This window comes from Plasmodium relictum (genome assembly GCF_900005765.1).
Source record: "Plasmodium relictum strain SGS1 genome assembly, chromosome: 8".
Taxonomy (NCBI): Eukaryota; Apicomplexa; class Aconoidasida; order Haemosporida; family Plasmodiidae; genus Plasmodium; species Plasmodium relictum.
Window position 1 is genome coordinate 288,977 of NC_041686.1, and position 14,962 is coordinate 303,938.

Below are 14,962 nucleotides of genomic sequence, written 5' to 3' on the forward strand. Positions count from 1 at the left end.
ATATATAATTTAAAATTTTTTTGATAAATATAACAGTTGTATTTCTATTTATGTACTAATGTTAAAAAAATATAAATAATAAAGTTTATAATAAATACAATTATTCTTTGGTTTTTTTTTTTTTTTTTTTTTTTTTTTAAGTTTAAATAGGGTATCTCAGCTAGGAAGAAACAAAAAAAAAAAAATTGGAATGAAATGTTGTTTAAAAAAATACAAGAATTAGTAACGTTTTAATAAATATTTTTTTAAAATATATATAAATTTTTTATTTTATAATTAAAAATATAAAATATACTATAAAATAACTCTATACAATTATGTAATATATTTGTATTTTTTATGATTTTAAGTTTTCCATATATATATTTTTTTAATATCTTTAATAATATAGAGTTATTTTTAAACTTTGTAATCATCACCTAAATTAAAAGAAAGAATTATATATTTTTTTTTCTTCATTCTTTTGAAATAATAGAGGAATTTTTTATAATTTATCATACTAAAATCTTCATATAAATTCTTATAAAAGATGTAAAAAAAAAAAAAAAATTCATAGAAAGCATTAAGGGTATGTATTATAAATATTTTGAAAAGAACTTTTAATTTTTCTTAATAAAAGAAAATGAAAAACATTTTAAGAAAGGTAAAATTTACAAAAAATGGAAAATTTCAAAGGTTCCATTTTTGTACTTCTGAAATAGTCGAAAAAGAAAATTCCATAATTAATTATAAGATGATCTTAGGCTTAAAAAAAATAGAAATATCTAATTTGTCATCTTTATGTAGAGATTTTCATAATATTTTCAGAATAGATAAATACCAATTATTAAAATATACAAATGAAATATTACCTTTTATAAAATACTTAAGAACAAGTGAAATAGTAATGATTTTGCATCACTATTCTTTTATAAATTATAATAATTTTAACTTTTATAATAACATATGGAATCAAATTATAAATAAGTTGTATGATATTGATTGCAAAGAATTAGCATTAATTATATATAGTATGGGGAAAATAAAATACATTAATAAAGATATGATTTTATTTTTTGAAAATGAAATAAAAAAATGGATACACAAATTTAGTGGAAGGGATTGTTCCTTAATATTAAAGGGAATGAAGAATTTAAATTATAATAATGATGAAGTATATGAATTAGTTCATGAGAGAATTTTAAAAATTTATGATGATTTAAATATTTTAGACATATGTATTATTTTAAATACTCATAGCAAACATAAGAATGTGAATTTACGTTTATTTGAAATTTTATTAAATAAATCTTTAACTTATTTTTCTGTTATAAATGAGCAGTGCATAGGATCTATACTTTGGAGTATTAGTAATGCTAGCATTAAAGCAGAAAAATATTTTTCTCTATTAGGATTAAAGTTAAGGTTACTTATGTATGAAAAGCTTCTGAAAGATAAAAAAGTAAAAGAAAATAATGATTCTGTTAATGAAAATATTGTTAATAATAAAAATAGTTCAAAGGAAGACTTGTGCTTTAGTAATAAAGAAAAAATTGAAATGAATAGTAATAATATATATCAGAAACACTTGGATAGTGAAGATGTTTCTGATGAAATAAATTATAAAAAAACTAATGAGAGAAATACAAATAATTTAAATTGTAATAATAATAATTTTCAAAATAATTTAAATGATATTGAGAATAATTCAAGTAATAGCACTGATGGTTTAGATGATTTTAATTTGCAAATAAGTTCTCATAATACTTGCAAATACGAAAATTTATTGCCGTCAATCATTTATTCTTATGGGAAACAAAGAACATATTTGAAATATAACATTAATATTGATAAAAATTTATATAACGATATTATAAATAGTTATAATGTAGAATATGAACCTAACATTGCCCCTGTTGAAACTGTATATTTATTTGATATATCTAGAAAAATTTTAAAAGAAAAAAATGTTTTTAATAATGCTAATGATAAAAAAAATAAATTAAAAAAGTATCAGAATAAAAAGTATTATCAAGATATTATTTATATCATAAATAATTATCTTAATTTTTTTTTAAAGGAAATACATTACAATGACTTAAAAAATGTTTTATTTGGAATGGCAAAAATCGAAATGCCTGTTAATAAAAACTTATTGAACAATATTTTTGAATTAATTATTATATATATAAATAAAAACTTGTATAAATGTTATGAAATTATTAATTTATCTAGGTCTCTATCATTAATTCCTCATGTAAATTCAAATATATGGACGATCTTATTAGACAGTTATAAGGACAATTTTCTCTCCAATACTCATGTTAAAAATAACAGCTACTTATTTTATATATTTTCTTTCGTAAAAAAAAATCTTAATAATTATAATTTTGATTCATATTTAATTGAACATATAAATAAAAAAATTAATAACATTAATAAAGATGATGTCATTTACTTAATAAAAGGCTTAATAAATCTTAATTATTATCACAATGAATTAATTAATAACGTTTCCAAATACATTGAAAAAAATTACGAAATATTTAACTTAATTGATATTGTTTATATTTTAAAGTATTTCACTTTAATGAATTTAAGAAATATAACAATTTTTAATCTGTTTGCAAAAACAATTAAGAAAAAAAATATAAAATATAATTATGAACTTATTTCAACAATAGCTTCATTTTATTTAGAGGTTAGAATAATTTTCAATTTACATTTACTTAACCATTTAAAAAAATATAATTTAAAAAAAAAATTTTAAATAATTTATTTATATAATATTCCAATTTAGTAAAATAATTATTTTTAATTTTATTTTTACATATTTATTTACCTTTTTTTTTTTTCAGATGGATGTATATCCCAAAGTTATAGAAGATATACTAATAGCAGAAAAAAGAAATAATGAAAAATGTTATAAAACAGAAGAAATTCAATGTGATGAAGAATAAAATATAGTTTATTTTGAATATTAAAAATTTGTTTAATTAATATAATTTCGTATAGTGTCTTTTCATATATTAATAAAAAAAAAAAAAAAAATTTTTATGTATTTTAATTTTTGTAAAATTTATAAAAAGAATTTATATGTGGTTCATATGCATTACAACTATTATTTTGTTCACTTTTTTTTGGCAAACTATCTATAAAAGGAAAGCAAAAAATGTTTTTTAAATATTTTTGGTCAAAACCTTTTGGGAATAAGTTTTCATTACCCCATCTACCATTGCCTTTTATAACATCATAATTTAAATTTAAACTTTCTCTTGTATATTTTGGCAATTTAATATTATTCTTTTTTTTTTTTTTTAAATAAGAAATGGCATTTAATTCACTATATATACTTGGACACCATAATCCCTAAAGAAAAAAAAATTTTTTAAGAAAAAACAATAAAAATAAAAAGATGATATTTAATATGCTGAATACGTATTAATAAAAATATAAGTACTTTTTATTTATATTTTTTTTCATTTTTTTTTTTATTACTTGAATACTTCTTCTATTTGAGTAAACTTTAGGGCCACCATGTTTTAAAAAATCAGTGTTCCCAGCACTATCTTTATATAAATTAATAATGTCAACAATATGCTTAGATTTTATATCTTTTAATGATATTTCGTATTTGCTATTATTTATATATTCAAATATAGCTAATGGTTCTTCATATTGCTCATGTTGTATTTCGAAATTTAAATGTTTATTTTCTTCTTTATAATCGGGTAAAATAAATCTCAAAAAAAAACGAACATTCCTACTACTATGCCCTGTTTCACTATATTTCAATAAAATTTTTTTTAATTGATACACACCATTAGAACACATATTTTATTAAGATAAAATCAGGGAAGCATTGTTTATTTTATTAATTTTTTTTTTTTTTTTTTTTTCCCCTGAATTTTTTCTTAAGTATCTATTTTTCATTTTAACATTTTTAATTAAAAAAATTATAATTTTAGAAAAATATACTAAAAAAAAAAATTTTAAATTAAAATTTTTAAAAAATAATCCGTTTATCAAAAATTTTTAAATGCATACGAAGAGATGTAAAAAAAAAAAAATAATATTTCTTAAAAAAAAATAAAAATATCATTCATATAAATAAATGGGCTTATAAAAAAAAAAAAAAAATTAATATATTTCTCTCATATAAAATATTATATTTATTTAAAAAAAATTTTTGAAAAATCCTTTCATTATACATCTTAAAAGATTAATGTGTGCGAAGCCTTAAAAAGGCATATATTAAATTAAAAAAAAAAGCATAATATTATTTGTAATAAATATACAATTATTTCATTTATTTATTTTTTTTATTTTATCTAATTATAATTTGCTTAATTACATTTTTTTTGTGAATTATTATAATTGTGTTATAAATCTTCTTTATTTTACAACATAAATACTTACGTTGATTTTTATATTTCTCACAATTTTTTTTCATTAATGAACACTTATGAATTGCTTTTGTAAAACATTAATTATAAATTTTACATTTTTTTCAAATAAAATATTTTTACTTATATCTCTTATAAGAATTATATTTATTAATTTAATAATATTAATTTTATAAAATTATTTTTGTAAAATGTTACAAAATATAGTACATTAATTTCATTTACGTTTTTTTACAATATATATATATATATATATATATTTTTTTTTTTTTGTCATTTTATTGTAAAAAAAAAAAAAAGCTATATATATTTGTTAGTTTAATTTTATATATATACGAAAATGAAAGTTCACAATACCTTTAAAGACTTAATAAAACTTAATAACAATTTGAGAAAGGAAGAAATACTTATCTTATTTTTTCATAGTAGTCTTTTGGATTATAATTTTATTTACGAATTAGAAGATGAAAAAAAATCTTTAACATTAGAAAATGAAAATATAAAAATTTCCGGAGGTTATATAAAATATACAGTTGATGATAAGAAAGAAAATTTTTTTATAGGTAGAATATTAATAGATCCAGAATGGAGAAAAAACTCGAATAATTATAATTTCATATATAAGAATCTAGAAAATAATGATAAATACAACCTAAATATATTGAAAATAGATAATTCATTAGTTCTTCAAGTAATTAATATGGCAGAACCCTCTTCAATACATTCAGTTACAATAAAAATAGATGAATATATAAATAGTGATAATGAAATTAATATAGAGAACATAGAAGAAAGTATTAAAATAGAAAAATTAGAAAATGTATTTCAAGCACAAATATTGAGAAACATGAAATTTAGTCACACTGATAAGATTGCTAGTAATAATTTAATTAATCAATCCAATATAAATGAGTTACGTAATCCAAATTATAACACTAGTTATGATTCTCATTTTATCGGAAATTTTAATGACGATTATTTTGATGATAAAAATCCAGTAATAGGGGAAAATATCTTTCCAAATTTGAGAAGGAAAAATAATATTGTAAAACCAGATGGATTGTTAGTAGGTCCCAATAATAAATTTTTCGATCCCAAAAATTTGCGTTATGATCCTATAGGGCCATTTGGGCTTGAACCAAATTCAGATAAGCCTTTTGAATTTAAAAATAATTTTGATTTTTAAATTTTAAAACAATGTATATAAATGAGCTTTATTCAAGTCTTTTTCATTAGATATTTTATATATATATATATATATAAAATTTTTTTTAAATGTATTGATATATTATAAATTTTTCATTTAAAATATAGAAAGAAGTCTTTTTGCTTCTATTGTACTTTAAATATATTATCATTTTAAAAATTATTATAAAATTTCTTTTTTTTGATCGTAATAAGTATGAATTTTTTAATTATTTCTTTTAATTATTTTATTTTTTTTATTTCTATTTCTAATATTTACAATAATAATTTTTCATTAAATAATGAAACTTTACATCTAATATACCATAATAATTACAAAAACGGTAATGATAACATGAAATAACAAAAAGAAAAAAAAAAACATATGTAATAATAATAATAATAATCTTTATTTTAATAAAAATTAAAGTTTTTTGTTGGCATATGTTCATATGTTAAAAGATATATGAATAATAATTTAATTAGAATAAACGAAAAACAAACAAAAAAATTGACAAAAAGGGATATTGTGAAAAAAAAACTGCACGTAAAATAAAACAAAGAGAAACATTAAAAAATTTTAATATTTAAGTTAAAGAAAAATATAAATTCAAAATTCATAATAGTAATTTTTTTGCTAATGAAAGGCATATTTATTTGAAAAAGGAGAGAATTAAAAGAAATATTAAATAAAAAAAAAAAAAAAAATTAAAATACAAAGCTAATAATACTTTAAATAATTTAAAAAAAGAAAAATATGAAGAAATGTAAAAAAAAATTAAAGCATTATCTGATTTTTAAAAATTGTGTTTATATAAAAAATTTTCACAAAAATTAGGTAAAATACTTTTCATTGCTATATATAATTCTTTATTTGATTTACAATAATTATAAAGTGTGTCAATAAAGTAATTATGATTCCTTAAATATATTTTATTTTCATGTGAAACGGAATCTATTTTACTCTCATTTTCATTAATACTAAGAGAATCACATGTTTTCATAATGGTTGTTTTATTGAATGCAACATTAACATCCTCTTTAGTTGTATTATGCAATGATAATGTATGTATTTTTGTATTTTCTAAATTTAAGTCATTTATTTGCTCTTCTTTACTTCTTTCTACTAATATATTTTCCTCTCTATCATTATTTTTTTCAATGCTTGTAAATTTTATTTGTTCTCTTGATTTGTTCGTAATAATATTATTTTTATCTAATAAATTTTCATCTCTTTCATTTCCATATTTATCTTCATCCTCTTTTTCATTTTTTTCTCTTTTTTGTTCCTCTTTATATTCACTTACTTCATATTTCCCTTTTATTTTTTCCTTTTTCGAAAATTCTTTGTGTTCCTTATTATTCTCTATGTCTTCTTTTTTTATCTCACCTGTTGAACAATTTGAATCATCTAATATTTCATCATGATCAATATCTAATTCTTTAAAAAAATTGATGATATCGCTTTCTTTTTGATTATTGTTTGTTTGTACTTTTGTTTCAATAGAATAAATATTTCTATCATTACTTTCATTTTCTGTTACACTTTCACTTTGGTTTATTTCACTAGAATAAAGAAAATTCTTTAAATCAAATGGAGGATCTTCTTTTTCATTACTTAATAAAAAATTGTAATCAATAATATTTTTGTTATAGAATGAATTTTCAATTTTTTTATTAAATAATTGCAGCTTATCATCAAATAAGTTCTCTTCATTAATATTATCTGATAAAATTTTCATTTTGTTAACAAAAATTTTATGTTTGATTTTAATAATTTTTTTATTTATTCTATAATGTTGAATAATTTTATTCCATGCATCACAATTTCTTAAAAAGCTACAGTTTCCGAAAATAAATAAATTATATCGAGCTCTAGTTAAAGCCACATTTAATCTTTTGTAATTAGAGAAAAATAAATTCGATTGATCCGTTTCATCTATAGAAGATTCCGAACTAAAGTTTAACATATCCTCATTTTCATCAATTAAATTTTTTTTTTTTTTTTTTTTAAAAGATCCTTTTGTTCTTACACATACAAAAATTATAATATCTTTTTCTGTTCCTTGAAATCCATCCACTGTTCCTATATCAATAAAATTAGAAATATTATTTTTGTAACCTCTTTTTGTAAAAAAGACGTTTAATTCCTTTTTTAGAAAATATTTTTCTGTAGAATATGGGGTTATGATACCGATTCTTCTATACCACTCATGTACATTTTCTGAAGTAAAAATATAATCTAAAAATTCAATAAATTGTAAAACAACTTCACTTTCATCAATATTAATATATGAATTTCTAATTTTTTTTTGTTTAGAAAATGATATATCGTAAAATACACTATGCTGTAATAAAGGTATAAAGAACCAGTCAATTAACCCTTGATTTTTTTTACATAAAGTTATGTCATTAAAATTTTTAGGTAAGTTACCAAAATTATTTTCAATGAAGTGAAATAAGTTGAAATTACATAAATTTTTTATGTATCCATTTTCTTTATTTTTTATTCCTTTAATGTATTTATTTATTTCTATTTCTTTAAGTAGTATAAATAGAAAATATGGTGCATCAGTAATTTTGTTCTTATAATAATATTTTTTGGGAAAATGTGAAATTTCTGGATGCATTCTATATTGAATAGATAATAAATTATATTTTGATTTATTCAATTTATATTTTTTTTGTAGTCTTTCAAAAAGTGATCTAGAATACTTATATTTCTTAGCAAATAAAGAAAAAACAGTAGCTGATAGTTGCTTTGGATCTCCTACTAATATAATTTTTTTGCAAGAAAATGATAAAGGGATCAATATATCTAATTCAACAGATTGCGACGCTTCATCAATGATAATTGCATCAAAATAATCTATATAATTAATTAATGAAGTATTAGAACTAGAAGATAAAGTAGAACATATAATAGTAGATGTTTTTAAAAGATTTCTTTTGATAAACTTGTTTTCATCATTTTTATTTAATAGTAAAAATAGTTGTTCTTTAAATTCTAGACTAAATTCTAATAAATCTGTACTTACATTTCCTCCTATTCTTGTCACGATAGGATTAAAAGGATTTCCATTTTCATCTAATATTCCTCTATTTGATGAAATTAATCTTCTTAATATTTCATCTATAGCTGCATTAGATGGAGCACAAACCAAAATTTTCTTGTTTTTTAATAAATTCAATTTATTTATTTTTTGTTCCTTCATATCGTTTTTTACACTGTTTTCATTTTTATCTTTATTTATATGTTTTTCATTAAAATCTTCATGCTTTATATTATTTTTCATAAAATTTTTGTCAATATTTGTTTTCTCATCACACTTATTTTTCTCAAAATTTTCATTTTGATTTATTTCTGTATTTATATCTTTAACATAATAAGAGTAGCCGTATTTTTCATTTAAATTTTTTTCTAAAGGGTCTGTTTTTTTTAATGAATAATCATTATTTACATAGGAATAATAATATGATTCTGTTAAACCTATTACATTTTTTATTCTATTTTCATTATTTTTATGAATATCTTCTTCATTTATATTCTCACTTAGTTTCTCATTGAATTTTGATGTTCTGTTTGATGCATTCATAATACTGAGGTGTATAGCATATGCATAATTATTTTCATTTTTATTGTTTTTATTTCTATTTATTTGAAAAAAATTTTTATTTTCCTCTTCATTATTTTCTTGAAAATGATGAAAATCTTCATATTCCATTGCATCAAAACAATTTTCATTAATATAACAGTAATCATGGTTTTTATCATAATTTAGCCAAGCATATGGACTTTTTCTCTTTTTTCCATTTTCTAAATTATTAGTAGACAAATATTCATTTTTAAATGATTCTTTTGTTTCCGTTTCATTTGTTTGAAAAAAAATTAATGCACTAATTATACCTAAAATTGTAGTAGTTTTTCCTGTTCCTGGTGGACCTTGAATTAGAGTTATTCCATCATTTATAATACTATTATTGATAGCTCTTAGTTGATATTTATTATACATATTTAAAATTTTTTTTTTTAACAACAATGGTATATATTTAAAACCTCTATATTGATTAAAATTTTTTTTATAATTTTTTTTTCCTGTTATTCCATTATTTTCATTAATTACATTGAAATCATTTTCACTAAAACTATTCTCACTAAAATTGCTTTCATTGCACTCATCATAATTATTCTCAATAAGGGTATGTTGCTCATCGTCTTTAAGAATAATTTTTTCTTCATTTTTTTCTACTGATAATCTAAATTTTTTTAAATAGTGTTTAATTTTCTCTTTTAAATAATCTTCGTTTAATTGACCATTTAAATGAATATTTTGTATTTCATTATTATTGTATTTTAAAACTTTATCTTTGTTCATTTTTACTTCCTTATTAATTTCTATTTTTTCATTATCGTCGTCATTAACTACTTCGTTTTTTTTACGTTTTTTTTCTTGTTTTGAATTGCAGACAAAGCTATTTTTATCTTCGTTTTCAATAACTTCACCTAATATGGAAGAATTCCTAAAATTAAATAAACAATTAAATAGTTTAAGTGTTGAAATTAAACTCGTTACTTTTGATAAGCGGATAAAGTAGTCACTTAACTTCTCTCTACAGAAAATTTCATAAATTATGTCTTTCCTTACTTTATCAATAATGTCAAAATTTTTACAATTTAAATTGAATTTAATTTTAATATTTTCCTTATTTTTTGAAACTACATAACCTAATAAATGTCGTACACAATATTTTCTAATCATGTATATATCATCATTAGTATCATCATTTTTTTCTTCCCCTAAATTATTGTAAGATATGCTATTATTCATTGTTTCCTCCTTGTTGAAGTTATTTTTTTTAGGATTTTTATTTTTTTCCTCTTTTAATTCATTATAACATGTTTTATCATAATTATTACTTTCTCTTAGTTTTTCATCCTTTTCAATTTCTTTTTTAAAATTTATAAAATTTTTCTTATTATTTTCACATCCGTCATAAAAAATGGGTGAATTCTTATCATTTTCCGTTTCTTCAATATCTAATGATTTCTGAGAATTACCACATGAAGAATAAGAATCTACAGATAAATTATCATTTTCATTATTTTGTGAAGAATTTAATAGTATTTCTGTGTTTTTTTTTGAAAATACAGGAGTGCATAAATGATTTGAATCTGTTTTTGCTGTTTTTTTGGGTATAAATCTTAATAAAACAAGATCACCATAAAAAATGTTAGAATATATTAAATTATCGAATGCTATGTTAATGCAGAAATCAAAATTAAACATTTCTTTCATATCATTTACTATAGTCACATCATATTCTGCCACATCATCATTTTCTTTCTTATTATTTATTAATTGTTGTGTTTCTATTAAAAATAAAGGGAAATATGTATAAAAATATTCTTCAAAATTATTATAAACATCCGGCAACGGACGTATATCTAAATCTATTTTTAATCTATTCTTTACAGAATTTAAATCTAACTCTTTTTCACTTCTTAAACTTGTATAATAATTCCACCTTAAAATAATATTAACCAAGTAATCAGAAACATCAATATATTTTTTTTCTTTAATAAAAGAACGAAGTATTAACAAAACATTATCTTCAGTATCTTTGTCATCTTCTTCATTTAAATTAAAATTTTTCGAATTCATAAGTTCTTTCTTTACATTTTCTTCTAAATCTTTAAATTCATTATCTTTTGAATATTTAATGAATATGTTCCAATCAAAAAAAATCTTTGTAAAGTATTCATCGTCCCATTCTTCCCACATTTTCATTAATCATACGATCATTAACTATGTAGAGAAAAAAAAAAACAAAAATTATTAAAAAAAAAAAAAAAAAGTAAAACAAAAACTGAACGTATTTTAGGTGACTCAATTTTTTTTTTTTTTGATTGTTTTTCAATATATTTTCATTTTATTAAAAGAATAAGAGAAAAAAAAAAAAATAAATAAATAAAATAAAAAAACAAAAAAGCAAATATGAGAAAAAAAAAAAAAATATATACATATATATTTTATTTGGAATTTTTTTTTTCTTTTTTTTTTTTCAATCATAGTTATTCTGTTAAAAAATATAATATAAATTCACAAACAAATAATTATATATTTTCATAAATCAAGACAATTTAGATAATACTAAAATATCATGTAACATTTTTTAGTGTTTGCCTTTTATAATTATATAACCTTACATGTATATTCTTAAGAAAGCATTTAATAATTTTAAAAATTAATATTTTTATTCTTTTCTACAATGCAGTTATTTGAGCATATGAAAATCTTCTTTTAATAAAGTCTACTTATAATTTAGTTTATAACTAAAAAAATTTTCTCTATTATATTACCATGTATGATGTTTCAAATGATTCATGCTGTAACTATTTTTTTTTATATAGAATCTCATTATATTTAAAAATATATTGAAATGAATATTTTTAAGAACAATTTCATAGGAACCATTGTAAAATGGTGTATTATTAGCAATAATTTATATATATATATATTAGCATATAAATATACAAATGTTTTTTCTAATTAAAAGAAGCTAAGATAATATCCTATATGAGGAATAAGAATCTTCATAAATCAAGTTAACATGAATATTTTATACAATTCAGATGTGATTTTTTTCTTCTTTTTTATTTAAATAATAAATTACTTTAAATTATTCGTTTACATAGCATTTTTTAGATTATTATATCCTAATTATAATATTTTCAATATAAATTACATCTTTTTTTTTTTAGAATAAAAATAGTAAGCAGCAACTTTTATTATTATTTTTTTATCTCTTATATATTTTTATTTTAATTTTATAAATTTTTTTTTTCTCTTTGCAAATATATCAATTTACTTTTTTTATACAATGAATAATTATGAATTAAGCAATATTTTTATATACTTTAATCCTCATATTAAATTATCCATTTTTGTCAGTATATTTAAACAACATGGATTAAATATTATTATTAATAGTTGTAATTTTATTCATTTTCATTATAAATATGCTTTTATATGTCCACTTCTTTTTTGTAGAATGTTTATTTTCTATATAACGTATCAAATGGGTATCATTTTTTAAATACAAAAATGTTGTAATTTTTTATATATATTTATCCAAGTTTTCAATCATCTAAAATAACATTTCCGTTTATTTTTAAGGTACATCTTTATTTTTTTTTTTTATTGTAAATGCTCATAATTTTAAAATTTGTCCAAAAAAAAAAAAAAAAAGAAATAAAAAAAAAAAATTATTAAAAAGCATATAATTGTATATGTGTCTTATAAACTAAATATATGAGAATTTTCTATTTTTTTTTTAACATTATTGATAAATGCGAAATTTTTTTTTTAAAGTACCACAAAATTGTAAGTAGTTTTACTATTAAAATAACTACTTCAATTAAATGTTTGGTACTAACATTTTTAGGAGCAGTTCACAATAAAAGAAGAAGATAAATTTCTATTGTAAACTGTAAGCAAATGTTATCATACATAAAATTAATGAAATTTTATGTTAGTATAGTACCTTATTTAAATAACTTAATTTTTTAACTTCAATTAAAAATAATTAAAAAATAATTTTCCATTACAAAACATAGTTTGAAATTCATTTATATTTTCGTGTTTCTTAATTATTTTCATTTAAAAAAAAACTTATTGGATAGCAATATTTCATTTAATAAATTATAAGAGTATTTGTTCCAATTCTATGAACTTTTTTTTATATGATCTAGCTTTTTTTTTTTAATCTGAAAAAAACATTAACACATAATAAAAATATTATAATTTCTATGAACAAAAAAAAAAAAAAAATTGTAGACATAATATAGATTATATATATATTTTTTTTTTTTTAATAATTTTAAATGTGTCTAAAAAAGTATTTAATTTTATATTTATTACTTATGTATATCAAATATAATATATGTATATATATTTTAGAGTAAAATTCTTTTTCTTAAATTAATATTAAATATTTCATTCATTTTTTTTTTAATTCTATCATAAATTATAAATTTACAATATATAAATATAGTACATTTAAATATAGAACAACCATTATAACTTCATTAGTTATGAGGAAAATTTTATTTTTCTTATTAGCAATATAAAAATTATACAGAATTTTTCACTATGCCTTATTTATTTTTGTTTATTTTAATTTTCGCATTCCGTCTAAAATATTTTCATTACACATTTGTCATAATCAATAGAATACCAAAACATTTAGTCTATATATAACACAAAAAATTCATTTGCATTCTAAGAAATTTCAATCATAAAGTTTTATGTATCATTATGATTAATATAAAGACTATATATTTGTATTTTTTAAATTATATTTTTTGAATCATATTATTTTTTAAAATGGAAAAATTATAAATTATAAATTAATTTAGTGCACATTAACATATTTTATGCTGTATTTATATCCATTAATTTTAGCTTTACAATGTTCTTTTTTACTTTATTACTTTTTTAAGAAATTTTATATTAATAAATTTGTTATTTACATTATGATATATATACTGTTTTAATTATTAGTTTTACTTTTTTATTAAAAATATTTTTTAATCTTAAGAATTATATGGCTATTTTATTTCTATTTCGTATGTTTCATTTGTGTAATATATATATGAAAAGTTGTTGAAAAGTTAATTTAGCTTACCTAAAAAAACAAAAAAAAGTTATATATATTCAAAATTATTTTTTACTTATTATTAAATTACCATAAGTTAAAATAGAAAATTGTACTTTATGCTAATAATATTTCAGATCTTTTAAATATTATAGTTATATTAGTGAAGTGAGGAATATGAAAATGCTAAAGAAAAAAAAGAATTTTCCATTTAAGTTTTTTAAGAGATTTAGAAGAAAAACAGAGATAAATAATTTTTCTAAATGCTGTAATAATAAAAAAATTTTAATTATGTAAAATATACCATTATAAAATAATGCTATTCATTTAATCATAAAAAAAAAAATTCTTTATTTTCACTATTGCATATTCTTAAGATTTTTAATTTTCATTAAAATTTCAAATTAGTATAATTTAATTTTTTTTTTTTTTTTTAATCCAACAGCAAATTATTATTGCCAGTTTGATTTAAATAGTGATAAATCTTTCATAAATCTATCTGAAATGGGTAATTGCCCAAGACATAATCTAGAAAGTAATTATGCTAACGATGAAAGTAATATACAAGCATTAGATAACTTTAAAAGTGAAGGTAATTTGGTTTCATTGCTAATAAATGAAAAAAATATAGTTATAAATGCAAGGCATAATATTATTTATATAAATTCTAGTGAAAACACTTTCCAAACTATGAATATTAAACAATTTTATATCCATTTATTGAACATACTTTT

General features: G+C 18.6%; 4 protein-coding genes across 4 annotated transcripts; 2 read left to right on the forward strand and 2 right to left on the reverse strand.

Annotated features, from left to right (window-relative positions):
* Window positions 1–622: 622 nt before the first annotated feature.
* On the forward strand, window positions 623–2,939 carry PRELSG_0807800 (conserved Plasmodium protein, unknown function; the record flags this gene model as incomplete). Its single annotated transcript, XM_028676138.1, has 2 exons — window positions 623–2,680; window positions 2,838–2,939. The coding sequence occupies 2 exons, from the start codon at window positions 623–625 to the stop codon at window positions 2,937–2,939; spliced, it is 2,160 nt and encodes a 719-aa protein (XP_028532657.1).
* Window positions 2,940–3,042: 103 nt separating this feature from the next.
* PRELSG_0807900 (ribosomal protein L43, mitochondrial, putative) lies at window positions 3,043–3,813 on the reverse strand (the record flags this gene model as incomplete). Its single annotated transcript, XM_028676139.1, has 2 exons — window positions 3,043–3,348; window positions 3,478–3,813. 2 exons carry the CDS (start codon window positions 3,811–3,813, stop codon window positions 3,043–3,045), a joined length of 642 nt encoding a protein of 213 aa, XP_028532658.1.
* Window positions 3,814–4,725: 912 nt separating this feature from the next.
* PRELSG_0808000 (conserved Plasmodium protein, unknown function) lies at window positions 4,726–5,571 on the forward strand (the record flags this gene model as incomplete). The annotated part of the gene is made up of 1 exon (XM_028676140.1): window positions 4,726–5,571. One exon carries the CDS (start codon window positions 4,726–4,728, stop codon window positions 5,569–5,571), a length of 846 nt encoding a protein of 281 aa, XP_028532659.1.
* A 796-nt stretch (window positions 5,572–6,367) lies between these two features.
* Window positions 6,368–11,359, reverse strand: PRELSG_0808100 (DNA2/NAM7 helicase, putative; the record flags this gene model as incomplete). Its single annotated transcript, XM_028676141.1, has 1 exon — window positions 6,368–11,359. One exon carries the CDS (start codon window positions 11,357–11,359, stop codon window positions 6,368–6,370), a length of 4,992 nt encoding a protein of 1,663 aa, XP_028532660.1.
* Window positions 11,360–14,962: the final 3,603 nt, after the last annotated feature.